The sequence below is a fragment of the Solanum stenotomum genome, chromosome 8 (assembly GCF_019186545.1).
Source record: "Solanum stenotomum isolate F172 chromosome 8, ASM1918654v1, whole genome shotgun sequence".
NCBI lineage: Eukaryota > Viridiplantae > Streptophyta > Magnoliopsida > Solanales > Solanaceae > Solanum > Solanum stenotomum.
This window is the reverse complement of record NC_064289.1, coordinates 4,238,151-4,255,211: the sequence shown is the minus strand read 5'-3', so window position 1 is coordinate 4,255,211 and position 17,061 is coordinate 4,238,151. Positions and strand designations below refer to the sequence as shown.

Genomic DNA, 17,061 nt, shown 5'->3' with positions numbered 1-17,061 from the left:
TTTCAAAATCTGACCAAACAAATATTTGAAAATATATTTTCAAAATCTGATCCAAAATTTATAACTAAACACTAGTGAAATAATATATAGGCATAAAACATAAATGTGCTTTTAAACTTGAGCTCAATTGTCAACTATGCCTTCCTCCAAAATGTGTATAACTAGACACTTAAATTTATATTAAATTGAATAAGTAAACACACACGTTTTACATGCGTCGTACATAACAAAATACAAATAATTTAAATATATCTCATGTGAATTGTTATCTATATTGCTTTTATACAAATATAAATACGTAGATACATGTATAAATTCAAAATTAAAAAATATACCTGTGAACTTAAATCAAGTCAGGACAAAGAAAACACAATAAATAAATAAAAAAATATATATACACTAAGGTATTATTATATATATGTATAGAGAGAAAAGAAAAATACTAGTAGGAGAAAGGAAAAGGGGCGGGGGTAGGTGTAAGATTGACCAAACGACTATCGCACACCACCATTTTCTCAAGTCTTCTGTTTTCATCAATACCTACCAGTCTACCCACTAATATATAAACCCCTCTTTCCCTTCTTTTATTTCTCAGCTTGCACGTTCCCTTCCTAAAAGAGAACTACAAGCTTCAATCTTTACTCTTTCAATTCATTTCGTTACTCAAATAATATAGATTTACTTTCAATTTAACGAGATTAAATCAAAATGCATACCATTACTCCGTCATCGGGTGTGAGTCTCAAATCCTTAGTCCGTCAAACATCGCCGCCGCCGGGTCAGATCAACCGGTTCGTCCCGGCTCGACTCGTTGTTCAATGCGGGTACCGGTTTGACTCAGCCAACACGAACGCTAGTACTGTGAATACCAACGGTGTTCCGGCGAGTAACAACTTCGCCGGCCATGTGGGAGCGTCAAGAGCTGACTGGCAGAGCTCCTGCGCTATTCTGGCTAGCAAGGTTGTTTCGCAGCAGCAGGATACTGAGAAAACAGGTGGAGCTGGTGAGATTACTGTCGTGAACGGACACAAAACACTGGATCTCGTTCCTATTGATAACAATCTCCCCAAGCCGCTCACGATTACTGATCTCTCTCCTGCGCCGTTGCACGGCTCGCAGCTTCGTGTGGCCTACCAAGGAGTACCTGGCGCGTATAGTGAAGCTGCTGCTGGAAAGGCTTATCCTAAATGTGAAGCCATACCTTGCGATCAATTTGAAGTTGCATTTCAAGCCGTGGAACTTTGGATCGCAGATCGTGCAGTGCTCCCCGTAGAAAATTCTCTTGGAGGTTCAATTCACCGCAACTACGATCTCCTCCTCCGTCACCGTCTCCACATAGTCGGCGAAGTCCAACTTCCCGTTCATCACTGCCTCTTAGCTCTTCCAGGCGTTCGTAAAGAGTACCTGACCAGAGTCATCAGCCATCCACAAGCCTTAGCCCAGTGTGAGCTCACTCTCACAAAACTCGGCCTAAACGTAGTGCGTGAAGCCGTCGACGACACCGCCGGAGCTGCTGAGTACATCGCCGCCAACAACCTCCGTGACACAGCCGCAATCGCGTCCGCTCGCGCCGCAGAACTCTACGGTCTACAGATCCTGTCCGAAGGAATCCAGGACGATTCAAGCAACGTGACTCGATTCGTGATGTTAGCCAGAGAACCAATAATTCCACGAACCGATCGTCCATTCAAGACGAGCATAGTTTTCGCACACGACAAAGGAACGAGTGTACTGTTCAAGGTGCTATCAGCTTTCGCTTTTAGGAATATCAGCTTGACGAAGATCGAGTCTCGGCCACATCGTAACCGGCCGATTCGATTGGTGGATGATGCGAATGTGGGAACGGCAAAGCATTTTGAATACATGTTCTATGTAGATTTTGAAGCATCAATGGCGGACGTGAGGGCACAGAATGCGTTGGCTGAAGTTCAGGAGTTCACATCTTTCTTGAGGGTATTGGGTAGCTATCCTATGGACATGACCCCATGGTGTCCATCTAGGGAAGAGTAACAATTCTTTTTCCTACTCAAAATATGAGACGTGAACAAATAATTATTTTCTTTAATTTGTAATTATATTTTCCGAATTAGGAAAAATACAAGCAATTTAAGTTTAATTCCATTTAAATTTTCTTTCTCTATACTATTGATTCAATTTTCGGGACGTATGATTTCACGCTCAAATAAATGAAGGTAGAAATGAATGTTTAAGAATATAAGTTCAATTTCAATAACTGACGAGATATTGTCCTAGTAAATATAATTATGTAAAAGAGTTAAATGTTTTTGTCCCTTTGATGCTTTATTCTGTCCCTAATATATTTGGTGTTCGGTGAATTTTGAATGCAAGTATTTTTTTCTTTCTTTAGACAACAGAAAAGAGTTGGACATGTTTGATTGTAATTTTTTTGAAAAAAAAGTAATTATTGTTTTCAAAATGAAAAATATTTTGTGTTTATGAATACAAATTGTGAATATTTTAAAGTGAAAATAGTTTTATTAACTAAACATATTTTCGGAAGTGGAAATTTGAAAAAAATTCATGGCGAAATGCCTCCTCGGGAAGTTAGGTGGGATTAATGGCTTTGACCTATGAGTTAGTGGTGGCTGCTTTCATTCTTTCTTTTTTTCTCATTCGTGTAATGTTCATTTTTTGCAAGTCTCAACTACTTTTTCTTGACTTGTTCAGCTTTCATGGCGGCTGCGTCATACAAGGCATTTTCCTACTTTTTTTTTAATTGAGAAAATGCGTCCTTTTTCTTCTTTAAATAGAAAAATGACATATCCTAAAAGGATTTTGAATGAAAATAGCAGGTAGGAGTAGATTCCCATATAGGGAAAATGATCTAATATACCACTCAACTTTGTCATTTAGGTCTAATATATCCCTCATTATAAAAGTAGCTCATATAGGATCTACGGATCGGAGCATAGAATGTATACCAAATACTAAACTTCACAAGGCAAGGCACCACTTCCCTCAATCTTGTCCGCCATAAAGAACACTCTCGCCTTTTCCTGAATAATCTCATTCCTAATTTTGTCACTCCTAATATGTCCACACATTTATCTCAATATCTTTATCTCCACAACATAAATCTTTTGAACATGAGATTTCACCATGGATTTTATAAAGTTAGAGTTTATCATAGTGATCCAAGGCAATTTCAAATCAAATTATAACGACAAAGACATGTATAGACATTGAATTTTTGCAGACTCTACAAGACGTGTTCAATTCGAATTGGGACACTAGAAGATGTGTTCAGTTTCAATTAGAATTCTTGGAGGTTACTCAACCCTAAACCCTAGTTTATGCATATATAAAGGGTGCTAAATTCCCTTAAAAGACATCTCAAAATATCCCATAAACTCTTGAGTATTTTTAAAGATCAAGATCTCGAATATTCCACAAAAATCATAGAATATTCATATAGAGGTCAAATTTAAATCATACTAGTTCGAGAAATACGCCACTAACGGCCCTCGAATCATGGATAAATCTTAGGAGAGTAGAATCAAGGGAGGAACATAATTATACTCGCAATCTTGATGAATAAAATTATGTTTCTTCTTATTTTATTGTGATTACAATTTATTTTCTGTCACTTTAAAATTTGTTGCAAACTGAATAAGCCAAACTTCATCAAGAACAAAAATTAAACTCTATATCGCAAAATACAAAAATAAATCTAAATCTTTTCCTTGATTTAATTTTGGGAAAGTCTTATTTCACTATCGTGTTGTTGAGGGGAATTGATAGTAAATCATTTTTAAAATTAGTGTGGTAGGTGGAAATATATATATGCCTGATTAAAACCCCTCAATTGTTAATACATTATGACGCCATACATCATGCCGTATTTTACTTTAAATTATTTTTTTTGACTACATTAACGTCACTCTACTTTACCAATATTATTTCAAAAGTCTTGTTGCTTATAATTAATGAGAGAATCCCAAATTTATATTATCCCCTTATTATTTCTCAAATCCAAAAAAACAAAAAGAGGTTGTGGTGGAATTTAATCAAAAATTTATACAACATTTATAAGTATTATAATTTATAGTATATAACAATTACAAGAAGAGTTTAATACTATCATTTATCTTCTTAGTTTTTTTTTTATAAAAAAAGACAAATTATTTATGGGAAAAATAACTTTATAAAGACACTAATCAGTGGATGAGCATTAAACAAAAGAGGGTTTGGTGGGTTTTGATCAACATTTATACAACATTTAATCTGATGGAGAAGTCTTAATGAATTGTCACTGCCTCGAAAATAACCTTTAGCGACATTTAAATAATGGTATTAGGTTAAATTGCCGCTAAATATATATTTTTAGCAACAATTAATATTCTTTGTAAATGTCCTAAAAGCCTGTAGCGACATTAAATTTAATTGCAATTAATTAATGCGGATAAAGATTTTAGTATTCGTCGTTAATATGTTATTTATTGTCGCTAAATTTTATTTTATTTTTGTTGTAGTGTGTTTGTATAAATATTATATATAACAATTGCAGGAAGACTTTAATATCGTTTATCTTCTTAGCTTTTATTAAAAAAAGACAAATTATTTGTGAAATAACATATGGGAAAAAATAACTTTAAAAAGACACTAATCAGTGGAGGAGTATTAAACAAAAATGACAGGATCTTATCCATGATTATACAAGTGATTTGCTAATTTCCAACCATAAATTAAGTCGCCACTTATTTTCTGTTTATTAAATAATCACAACCACCTTTGTGAGAAATACAGGAGTAGATTTTAAAAAATAAATACTATATTTTAAGTAGATTTCATTTTCAATTTTCATCTGTGGCTACTCATGAGTTAGGTTTGGATGATAATAATAAAACAAACATTAAAAAAGGGAAGTACAATAGCAAGCTACCAAAATGATGGTAATGGTTCTAATCAAAAGTTGTTGATGATGGCTGACACCATGGCCAAGTATTAAATTTGATGCCATCAAATGAGCCTTTTGGAATGAATTCAAGATTTAAAATTTGTTGATTTATACAACGATCTTAAATTAATATTATATTAATAATAACTAATTTATGATATTATTTTTGATAACTTTGGACATAAGTTATTACATTCATGGCATGAACATATAACCAAACCTTTATATTAGTGCCAAATCTTCTATTTGGTGTTTTCCTTAAGAAGTAAATTATTAACATATGGTGAGTGTAAAAAATGTACTCCTCTAACGCAGTTAAATTTCTTGAGTATCTAAATAAAATCTTACATTGATAGATTAAACAAAAATGAAATGCCAAATCGGATATTATCATATCATTTTAAAAGTATCTTTGAACTATTTTAGCTAAATATAATTAGGTATAACATGTTGTTAATCATATTTTTCAATATAAGTTCATACTATTGAGTAATATGATAGACAACTATTTTGAAAAATGTACATTGAGATATTATAAAAGTAAAACCTTCTATAAGATTTATGGATGGCTATGAGTATATATTGACAATTTCCACTCAAAGTGTGAATAGGTTTAGATTCTTGATTTTTCCTAATGCATAGTTCTTTTTAAAATAGTTGGTGAACTCAAAGTTAATGTCTTGAGACTTGATACCTTTCAAATATCTTTTTGAAAACTTTCATTAAAACCCCTTAATAACTATTTTAATTCAAAGTTAGCCTTACCTACCATTTCTTAGGCTCATATATTAAACCTACCCTTCTTGCACACCAGGGTATTTGGAGAGAAAACAACCACATCATCATAATTTCATAAATGAAGTATGAGAAGGATAGTGTGTATGTAAATCTTATTCGTATCTTAAAAATTAGATAAGTTATTACTGATAAATCCTTGACACAAAACAGATTGGAAAGCATGACAACTAATAAGGAAAACATCTAGAACAACTGGTTGAACTTATATATTCTCCCCTCAGTTTTGTAATTATATTCATTAATATAAAGATCACACCATCATAATGATAAAAAAAAAAAGGAATAAAAAGAAAAGCATCGAAATTAATATTGTGCAAAAAAGAACATAAAAGAATACGTTAGTAACAATACAAGGAACAATAGATAATAGTAGAAGATGAAATAAGATTACCTTTGAGGCAATTTTACTTTTAAAAGAAAACGGTTGTATTATAATTTGTTGTGCAATTTGACGAAACTATAATTAATTAGAAGATATATGGATATTATCTTTTATTGCATAACCAAATTAACAATTATAATATGAGTGGTAATTGTAAAAATTGTCACCTTCGTGAGAAGTTTGTTGAAATGATAATATATAATTCTTTAATTGGAAGTTATGATGATGAGTCAAGTTGATTAAAAAATAAATATTGACTATGTCACTTAAAATGGTTGTTGTTCAAAAAATTGGTGGAAGGAGTGCCCTAATAAGTCTAGTTGAGTTTTATTCAAAGAAATTTCTATAGTGGATTTTGTAAGAGAGAGGACATGTTTATCTTAAGTTTATTAGAAAAATTAATTACTCTTAGTGGGGTTTTACATCATTTCTTTAAAGTGATTAGATGGAGTTCCATACACTAAATAATTATTTAAGGAAATAAGTAAGTAATATACTGAATTAGTCTACCTTAATTTTAATCATATAAATAATAAAATCATACTGGAAAAATTGTAAACCTATTCTTGAACCCAAATAATAGTGTTAAGTATTAATTAGAATGTATAATCCCATGCATGTTGATGTCTTATACTTTAAATTGTTTAATATAATTGTGTAAAATCAAATGTATCACTATGAAAGAAAAAGATCTATATATTAACTGAATCTATTTCTTACTCATGTTATACACGTTTACTTAAAGTTTTATAATATCTAAGATTCTATAATTACTCCTATTTATCAAAGTACTGAAAATTTCTATGCCAATGAAAAATAAACAAATTTAATGATAATTTTTACTCCCTACTTTCACTTTTATTTGTCACGTTTCATTTCACAAAGTCAATTTGGCAAATATTATTTGGACCTAAATTGAATTAAACTAAATGAAAAATAGTATAAACTTCAATCATTCTCATATTATTATAATTAAAAAAATTATCTTAAAATATTGGTCAAAGTTCATTCTATTTGACTCGTGAGAAGGAAAATGTGACAAGCAATTGTGAATGGAGAGAGTAGTGAAATATAAAAAACTTTGTAATGACTATTAATGCTATTTAACAACTTTGATAATAATTATATGAGAAAATACATTATTACCCCATCACACTTATATCATTTTTTGAAGTAGACACCATAAGTTTGAGAAAGTTCTATTACCCCATAAAATTATTTCCAACCACAATAAATACACCATTTTAACAACACCTTCAATCTCATTGTCAGCGAGTGTGTCTCACCCCCAAATAAAATAATGTAATTTTATTTTTTCCTGCTCCTTTAATAAAGGGTTGGGTAAAACCCAGACCCGCTCAAAATCTTGACAGATTCCCTTTTTTATCTTTAGCATTTTGTACATAAATCATGACGAAAAAGAACATTCTCGATCATTGGAAAATTTTAGAAATTCCATTGCAAATGTTCAGAACTTTAACAGTGGTTGAAGCAGTGAATTTGTAAACAGACTTTTTTGGTTGATATAGAAAAGGGACTTTTTGGGAACTCACCAAACTCCAGAAGTTCATATGGTATCTCACGGAGGTTTATAAATCGAATTATTGGATTGACATAATAGAATTTTTTTGGGCTGCAAATGGAGAGCTCTTCAATGGCCATCAATGGAGGTTTGTGGAAGATGGAAAGTGGTCGATTTAATAAAGAAAAGAAATTTTAAATTGTTGATGCCACGTGGCACTAAAACACTAGTTTAGGGGTTAATTTTGCCTCATTCACGCGCCTCTCAAACTTGAGATCGCACATGCTCTGAAAATGGGTTAAAAGGGTGTATTTATCATGGTAAAAAATAGTTTCGTGGGGTAATAGGATCCCCGCAAACTTAAGGTGTCTACTTCAAAAAAGGGTATAAGTTTGATGGGGGTAATTATAAGGGAAAATTGTATAAAATAGCAAACTATTAATTCAAATTAAATGTTATAACCACAATTTTATTTAATTGTAATCCATATCAAATAGTTGGCATTCGCCTCTCTCCTCAGCGAATCTCGTTCGCCACTCTCCTGATCTCGCTCGGCAATCTCTCTCGCCTCTCACTTTATACAAACACAAATGTATAAATTATGTTTGTGTTTGTATAAAGCGAGAGAAAACTGTATATGTACATATCTTTTCATTCGCCTCTCTCCCCAGAGAATCACGCTCGCCACGCTCCCAAATCTCGCTCGCGGCTTGCCTCTCTCACTTTATACAAACACAAATGCATAAATTGTGTTTGTGTTTGTATAAAGCGAGATAAAATTGTATATTACAAATACACATATTTTCGTCCTATACACTTATAATTATACAAATACAGATCTTCCCCTGCCAGTTTTTTTTTTTGTCTTTCTCTCTTTCTCGCTTTATACAAACACAAATTATACAATTGCTCGCTTTATACAAACACATATTATACAATTGATTCTTTTGTATATGTATACCGAAATATACATATTAATAATCATAGCAAACATAAAGTTTGTTATGGACCGCAATTATACAAACTATAATTATAGCATACAAATATGATTTTTATGTTTGCTAAACCTAAAATTTACTCTAATTATAATATTATTATTATTATTTTCTACTGTCCAACCATCAAATACACTTGTATTTGGGCCAATACTCACAGTGGTTTTTCTTCATGGCCCAAGAAGGTTCCCTCTTAGGAGTAATTAGATCAACATCTAATTGGGCTTTAGCCCACATGATCAATATCTAATTGGGCCATAGGTACAACAAGCTCTAGTCCATTAATGTCAAAATGGGATGGGCCTGAGGAAACATTATGTGTTGCAAGCAGATTGGTGAATGTGACACACACATGACCAATCGATATAATTTCATGGTATACATAACCTAATTATCCAGTTGATTACTCATAAACTATACATGATCGTCATAATTTAGAGGGTGTTTGGATTGACTTAAAAGTTGGTCAAACCTATTTTTAAATCAGTTTTTGACTTCTGGAAGTGTTTGACAAATATAAAAGAATAACTCAAAATAAGTAAAAAATGACTTAAAATAAGTTGAGAAGTGTTTTGCAAGGTCAAGAATGTCTTAAAATAAGTTTAAAATGACTTAAAATAAGTCAAAAATCAAAAGTAGGTCTCCCTCTACTTTTTATTTTTTAACTTAAAAGTCACTTCAGTTTGACTTTTTATTTTTTACTTAAAAGCTATTTTTTTTAAGGCCAATCCAAACTGACCCTTATACGCTACTAACAAAGAAGAGGAAAAAACAAGTTATTTTTCAAAAGTGTGGCATATGAAAGATCGGTACGACTTTATGCTATGATTAATCTAATTATCATGTTGGATTATTCACAAATCATATCGAACCATCATAACATCAAAATTACAAACCAAGAAGAGGAAAAAAATAATCATGCAAGTTGTGACAGACCAATACGACTTCATACTATTCAATCTAATTATCTGAATTAAAGCTACAAAAATTGCAAGATATATGTGATATGCAAGAATAAACCTTGAACTATTGGTTATAAAATAATATGATTGATTAGATGCTATATGCTTGGGATTATAAAACATTTGAAATCTTTAGAAGATCTAATTTTGATGCCAAAGATATCAAATCCTTAACACTTGTCCAAGCAAATTACAGTTAGTGCTAAACAAAGTAGGGATTCTGTTGTANGAGGTTGATGAGGATATACTGTTGGTTCTGGCTGTTGAATATGATCTGTTTAGTATAGGTTGGTTGGTTTGCTGCTAGATTGAAGTTTCGGTGGTTCGGTTGGGATTGAAAGGAGTTGTTTGTAGCAGCTAGTTTTGCTTAGTTTAGAGTTATTTGCGAGTACCTGTGGTTTTCAGTACTCACCCTTGCTTCTACACAATTGTGTAGGTTGACAGCTCTCTCTCAGATTCGGCTTAGTATTTTCTTTAGCAGATTGAGCTTCAGGACATACTCGAGAGGTAGCGGTTCATTCCAGACGTGTTCTTGAGTTATCTTTACTTTCAGTTTTGTTTTATTCGAGAACTATACTCTGAGACTTGTATATATTTATTCGAATTCTGTATTTAGAGGTTTGTATATGTGACAACCAAATTCTGGGTAGTGTTGAGTCTTAATTAAAGTCTTCCGCTTATTTATTATCTTTTATTCTCGTGTTTCTACTTCTCTATCGTTGTGGTTGGGTTAGGCTGACGTGTCCGGTGGGAAATGGACACGTGCATTCACTTCCGGATTTGGGGTGTGACAAAGTCCTATTACCCCACGAAATTATTTCAACCACAATAAATACACCATTTTAACAACACCTCCAATCTCATTGTCAGCGAGTGTGTCTCACCCCAAAATAAAATAATGTAATTTTATTTTTTCCTACTCCTTTTAGTAAAGGGTTGGGTAAAACCCAGACCCGCTCAAAATCTTGACAGATTCCCTTTTTTATCTTTAACATTTTGTACATAAATCATGACGAAGAAGAACATTCTTGATCATTGGAAAATTTTAGAAATTCCATTGCAGATGTTCATAGAACTTTAACAGTGGTTGATAGAAGAGGCTCCATCATTGGAGAACTTCATAGTGGCAGCTCAAATGGCATCTTCTTTGTTTATGGGTACACAAGAATGTGATCAAGTTAAGTAAGCACTATGTGCTCAATGTGATCAAAACCCTCTTCGAAGAAGCGAGACGAAGAGATGCATCTCATGACCTTCATCGATCTATCAGTTTATGGAACTCTAAATTGTACGAACGTGCATTAGTCTTTGTTGTCCAAGGTGTATTTTTCAACTCATTCCTATTTGGCGTCCCCAAAATTGGCTAATCGGATTGTTGGGTACTTAGAGGAAGAAGCAGTGAATTTATAAACAGACTTTTTTGGTTGATATAGAAAAGGGACTTTTTGGGAACTCGCCAACCTCCAGAAGTTCATATGGCATCTCACGGAGGTTTATAAATTGAATTATTGGAATGAACATAATAGAATTTTTTTTGGGCTGGAAATGAAGAGCTCTTCAATGGCCATCAATGGAGGTTTGTGAAAGATGGAAAATGGTCTATTTAATAAAGAAAAGAAATTCTAAATTGTTGATGCCACATGGCACTAAAACACTGGTTTAGGGGTTAATTTTGCCTCATTCACGCGCCTCTCAAACTTGAGATCGCACATGCTCTAAAAATGGGTTAAAAGGGTGTATTTATCATGGTGAAAAATAGCTTCGTGGGGTAATAGGACCCCTGCAAACTTAAGGTGTCTACTTCAAAAAAGGGTAGAAGTTTGATGGGGTAATTATAAGGGAAAATTGTATAAAATAGCAAACTATTAATTCAAATTAAATGCTATAACCACAGTTTTATTTAATTGTAACCCATATCAAATAGTTGGCATTCGCCTCTCTCCTCAGCGAATCTCGCTCGCCATTCTCCTGATCGCGCTCGGCAGTCTCTCTCGCCTCTCACTTTATATAAACACAAATGTATAAATTATGTTTGTGTTTGTATAAAGCGAGAGAAAACTGTATATATACATATCTTTTCGTTCGCCTTTCTCCCAGAGAATCACGTTCGCCACGCTCGCGACTCGCCACTCTCATTTGCCTCTCTCACTTTATACAAACACAAATGCATAAATTGTGTTTGTGTTTGTATAAAGCGATAGAAAATTGTATATTACAAATACAAATACACATATTTTCGTCCTATACACTTATAATTATACAAATACATATCTTTTCCTGGCCAGTTTTCTTTTGTCTTTCTCTCTTTCTCGCTTTATACAAACACATATTATACAATTTATTCTTTTGTATATGTATACCGAAATATACATATTAATAATCATATCAAACATAAAGTTTGCTATGAAGCGCAATTATACAAACTATAATTATAGCATACAAATATAATTTTTATGTTTGCTAAACCTAAAATTTAGTCTAATTATAATAATATTATTATTTTCTACTGTCCAACCATCAAATACACTTGTATTTGGGCCAATACTCACAGTGGTTTTTCTTCATGGCCCAAGAAGGTTCCCTCTTAGGAGTAATTAGATCAACATCTAATTGGGCTTTAGCCCACATGATCAATATCTAATTGGGCCATAGGTACAACAAGCTCTAGTCCACTAATGTCAAAATGGGATGGGCCTGAGGAAACATTATGTGTTGCAAGCAAATTGGTGAATGTGACACACACATGACAAATCGATATAATTTCATGGTATACATAACCTAATTATCCAATTGATTACTCATAAACTATACATGATCGTCATAATTTAGAGGGTGTTTGGATTGACTTAAAAGTTGGTCAAACCTATTTTTAAATCAGTTTTTGACTTCTGGAAGTGTTTGACAAATATAAAAGAATAACTCAAAATAAGTAAAAAATGACTTAAAATAAGTTGAGAAGTGTTTTGCAAGGTCAAGAATGTCTTAAAATAAGTTTAAAATGACTTAAAATAAGTCAAAAATCAAAAGTAGGTCTCCCTCTACTTTTTATTTTTTAACTTAAAAGTCACTTCAGTTTGACTTTTTATTTTTTACTTAAAAGCTATTTTTTTTAAGGCCAATCCAAACTGACCCTTATACGCTACTAACAAAGAAGAGGAAAAAACAAGTTATTTTTCAAAAGTGTGGCATATGAAAGATCGGTACGACTTTATGCTATGATTAATCTAATTATCATGTTGGATTATTCACAAATCATATCGAACCATCATAACATCAAAATTACAAACCAAGAAGAGGAAAAAAATAATCATGCAAGTTGTGACAGACCAATACGACTTCATACTATTCAATCTAATTATCTGAATTAAAGCTACAAAAATTGCAAGATATATGTGATATGCAAGAATAAACCTTGAACTATTGGTTATAAAATAATATGATTGATTAGATGCTATATGCTTGGGATTATAAAACATTTGAAATCTTTAGAAGATCTAATTTTGATGCCAAAGATATCAAATCCTTAACACTTGTCCAAGCAAATTACAGTTAGTGCTAAACAAAGTAGGGATTCTGTTGTACAGCCCAAATATAAAAGTGACTTAAATTTGTAATGTCTAGTCTTTAACAAACATAAACTATAGTGGCACTATGTCTGGAAGGCACTCACAAGTCACAATATGAAGAAACAAAGACACCTTTAATTAATCCATAAAATAAAAGAAAAAAAAGTAAAAAGATAAAAGCGTCAAAATCATTTGGGAAATTAGATTTGTTTTCAGGGGCAAAGTATTTTTTTAATGAAGCTCCCCCCTTGGAAGTCAAGAACATTCCCTCTTCTATTTGGTGGTCTTATTTACACAAACTCCTTTGAAGTACTTTCTCCGGTTTAGCGGAAATAATTTCATATTCTTTTTTACAGTCTTCACTTGTAAGATTACACTGAAATTATTGTTATATCACTTATTAGAGGATAATCGGTAATTACCTTCTAGCTAACATGATTGTTAAAATACTTTTTACACTAGTAGAAAATATGTACACGAAACTTACACTCGAAATTACATAATCCTAGTAGATCATTTTTGGGTATGGTGAAAGTTAACCTCATTGCATGTCATTTATATGGCTTATGCCTTATAGACAGATTCATAATTTGAAATTTATGAGTTTTAATATCGATATCAAGTTAATACTATAATAATAATAAAATTCACAATTAAATATTTGTAGATATTTAGTAAATTTTTATTGGGTACGGAACAAAAACTACTAATACAAGCCTCTAGTTTAGTCCCCATCAATATAAGGGAAAGTCTAATATTTTAAAATTGAATTAGTTTGTGCTAGGAAATTATGAGATAACGATGTTACGTATTCTCGAAAGGAAGAAGATAAAACCTTATCAAATCGCATTATATTCGCAATATCATGTAACGAATCTATGCGGTTGAATTGAAAAGTTGCTACTTTGCAACATCACTTTTTATGACTCGTGAGAATAATTGAATTGGTGTTTCAGATGATATTGCATATGAAAGGCTAACAATTAATTTCCACGTCGATACTTTTCAATCAAGTTTATATTATTGACTACGCCTAATACGATTTACATATTCTATATAATTTATGAATTATTGCGTAAGAGCGAATTTACGTGCGCTTTAAATAGTAGTGGCTGAAGCTAGAGAGGGCAGCAATTTCCTAACATTTTCCTGTTCTAACTTTTCTTCTTTTAATTTATCTAAAGGAAATTTTTTTCTACAACTTTCATACAAAGAAGTATCTCAGCTCCTTCCATTATGTCAACAAAATACATTTAAGAAAACTGCAAATGGCAGCTACAATAGAGAAAGAAATAACGATTTCCAAGACAGTGGATTTTAGTGTCTTACCACAGTTTGTTGTAAGAATAAATGATGTGTATAACCAACAAAGATTGTGGTACAATGATAATTACTTTTTCATTCTTAATTAAAAATTTTGAATTTGAATTTTTCTAAGTACGGATTTATCTTTGTTTTGGAGGGTTTTATTCCCAATATAGAACTTCTCGATACGAATCCATCCAGATACCTTTTTATTTATTATAAACATTTCTGAAACGTGTCTGGAGATATAGTTAAAGCCATACTCAAAATATTTGTTCAGTAAAACAAATTAAATATAGCCTTGATGGGATGATTAAGATTTATCAATTTTTAGAAATTTTATTTTTTTTATATTATATATGATTTTTTATTCCTTATCGATTTTAAGTTTATTCATCATAAATTTCAATTAGTCGAACTAGCGCACTTTATAGTTCATATGTACCTGATGAGTGATGATTAATAAAGAGTGGAAAAGGAGAAAAGATAAGTAGCTAGTGATGTAAATTGTGTCCAAAAGGTTGACTTTTTGATGCTGTCAACCACTATATTACCACATTACCACATTGAATTTTACTCTTTAAATGTTTACTCTACTACTTGGACCACTATACAAATTAAAGTTGAGTGTTGGTCACATGAGAATGCATGGCATGTAAAAAAAGGTAGATGATGGGTGGGTGGGACCAAGATTTATTATCTCATAGAGTAGTATAAAGTAAGTATATATTCTAGACAGACGGAGTTAGTAAAGGTTCAGAGGTTCATTTAAACTTTTTTCGATAGAATATTATATTACTTATATAATAGATGTTGATTTTCCTTTTGACTTTTTATGTTTATTTCTTTATATTTAAATTCTTTATCGAAAATTTTGATTCCACCAACGAGTTATGTGATTGCAATTCCATGAAAGGATTAATAGTGCGCCTTTTTGCATGTTATATATACAAGACACGTTTTCTTTCCACAACCCCTCAATTTATAATATATCTTTCTCTCAATTTTTCAAACCTAAAATTAACAAAGCTATAATTTGTAGTACTACTTATCATACTCATGATGAAGCAATTAAGCATATCATGTTTTCTTGTATTTCTCATCATCTTCCTCTTTGTCTTCCTTTCACCAGCATCATCTTCACGTTATTTCTTATCAACCAGAAGTGAAGGTAATTAACTATAGCTAGCACAATCATTATGCTCTTTCTCGGACTCGAACTCATTATTTTAGGGTGCGGAGGTTGATAAACACTGTTTATCGTCTGAGCAATCCCTTTTATGAAAAAAAGTATATTTAATCATATAATCTATACTCTCTCTTTTTTATTTTTTGCACGTATGTATATGATAAAATTATGTTTTTCTTGCAGTGAAAGAGGATGTAAAGCATGGGAAAGTCAACTTTCCGTTATATTCAGTTGACCACATGGAAACCAACGATAGCCTAAATGTAAACTTCTTATAATTATTTTTTGTCTTTCTTTCTTATGTTTCTTATAAATAGATTCACAACATGTTAGTTGTTTTATTACTTGACTTTCAGTTTTCGATTGAGTTAGGTTCAAGGTTTAATTTAATTTTTTTGTTAAATCATGATATATAGATAAAGATTCAGTTACGATATAATATTATTTGTTTTGAATCAAACCTTTTATGGGATTGGCCAATTCTCACATGAACTAACTTTTAAACTTGTGAATTGGTCTTTAATTTATATGGTCCATTATATTAACAAAATCATTAATTATTTGACTCTTATGTTTTTGTTTTCTTAATTTGTAGAAGCTTATGGGGTTGGAAGAATGTGTTGAAGAAGATGGAGAATGCATGAAGAGAAGGGTAGTTGCAGAAGCTCATCTTGATTACATCTACACTCAAGACCATAATCATCCTTGATAAGTAATATATTTAATCCTTTAAGCTAGCTAGTGTTGTCAATAAATTAAAATGACTAGCTAGATAAGCTTTAAAGACCTTTTATTTTCCACATTAAATAATCTTCCTACCTAATTTTTCCTTTTTGGTGCCATTTCTTTTTCTAAGTTCTATGTTTGGCATACAAATGTGGTTTTTATTTGTTTCATCCCAAAAATCTAAACTTGTAACTTTTACTTGTTTATGCTGGACTTTGCATACTCTCTTAAGAAAGTAAGTACATATTTTATCTTAGTATTCATATTAATTAGTGTCTAATCTTATATAATAGACTTCAAAAATGATTTAGAATGAGTATTTAATTTTAAAGGAAAGTGGACAAATAGAAGTGTGGGAAAAAAGTAAGACCCTTAGTCTTTTTGACATGTCATTTGATGTTTTAGCACAAACATTAAGAATATTATTTGATATGACAGTAAGGTATATAGTTGATTAAATTACCCTTATTAATTAATTTCTTCCTTGAATTACATATTAATGAATATTTATGTTTTCTTATAGTAGTAAGCTAAGGGTGAAATTAGACAAAAATATTTAGTGTCTCTTTTTGTTCTCTTAAAGTGACAATACTTGCAATCAGATGATTAGGATGGAGGAGAGTAGAAAGAATGAGAAGGTGGTTTGAAAACATTAATGGGATGTGGTTGTTTGTAAGTAGCTTGACAGAGTCGACAAA

The 17,061-nt window shown here is 31.6% G+C and overlaps 2 protein-coding genes across 2 annotated transcripts; both read left to right on the top strand.

Moving 5' to 3' along the window:
- Positions 1-573: 573 nt before the first annotated feature.
- On the top strand, positions 574-2,127 carry LOC125873208 (arogenate dehydratase 1). The gene has a single exon (XM_049554106.1). The coding sequence runs from the start codon at positions 709-711 to the stop codon at positions 2,008-2,010; it is 1,302 nt and encodes a 433-aa protein (XP_049410063.1). The 5' UTR covers positions 574-708; the 3' UTR covers positions 2,011-2,127.
- Positions 2,128-15,406: 13,279 nt separating this feature from the next.
- LOC125873213 (putative phytosulfokines 6) lies at positions 15,407-16,694 on the top strand. Its single transcript, XM_049554113.1, has 3 exons — positions 15,407-15,619; positions 15,821-15,900; positions 16,233-16,694. Exons 1-3 carry the CDS (start codon positions 15,508-15,510, stop codon positions 16,344-16,346), a joined length of 306 nt encoding a protein of 101 aa, XP_049410070.1. The 5' UTR covers positions 15,407-15,507; the 3' UTR covers positions 16,347-16,694.
- The last annotated feature ends 367 nt before the right edge of the window (positions 16,695-17,061 follow it).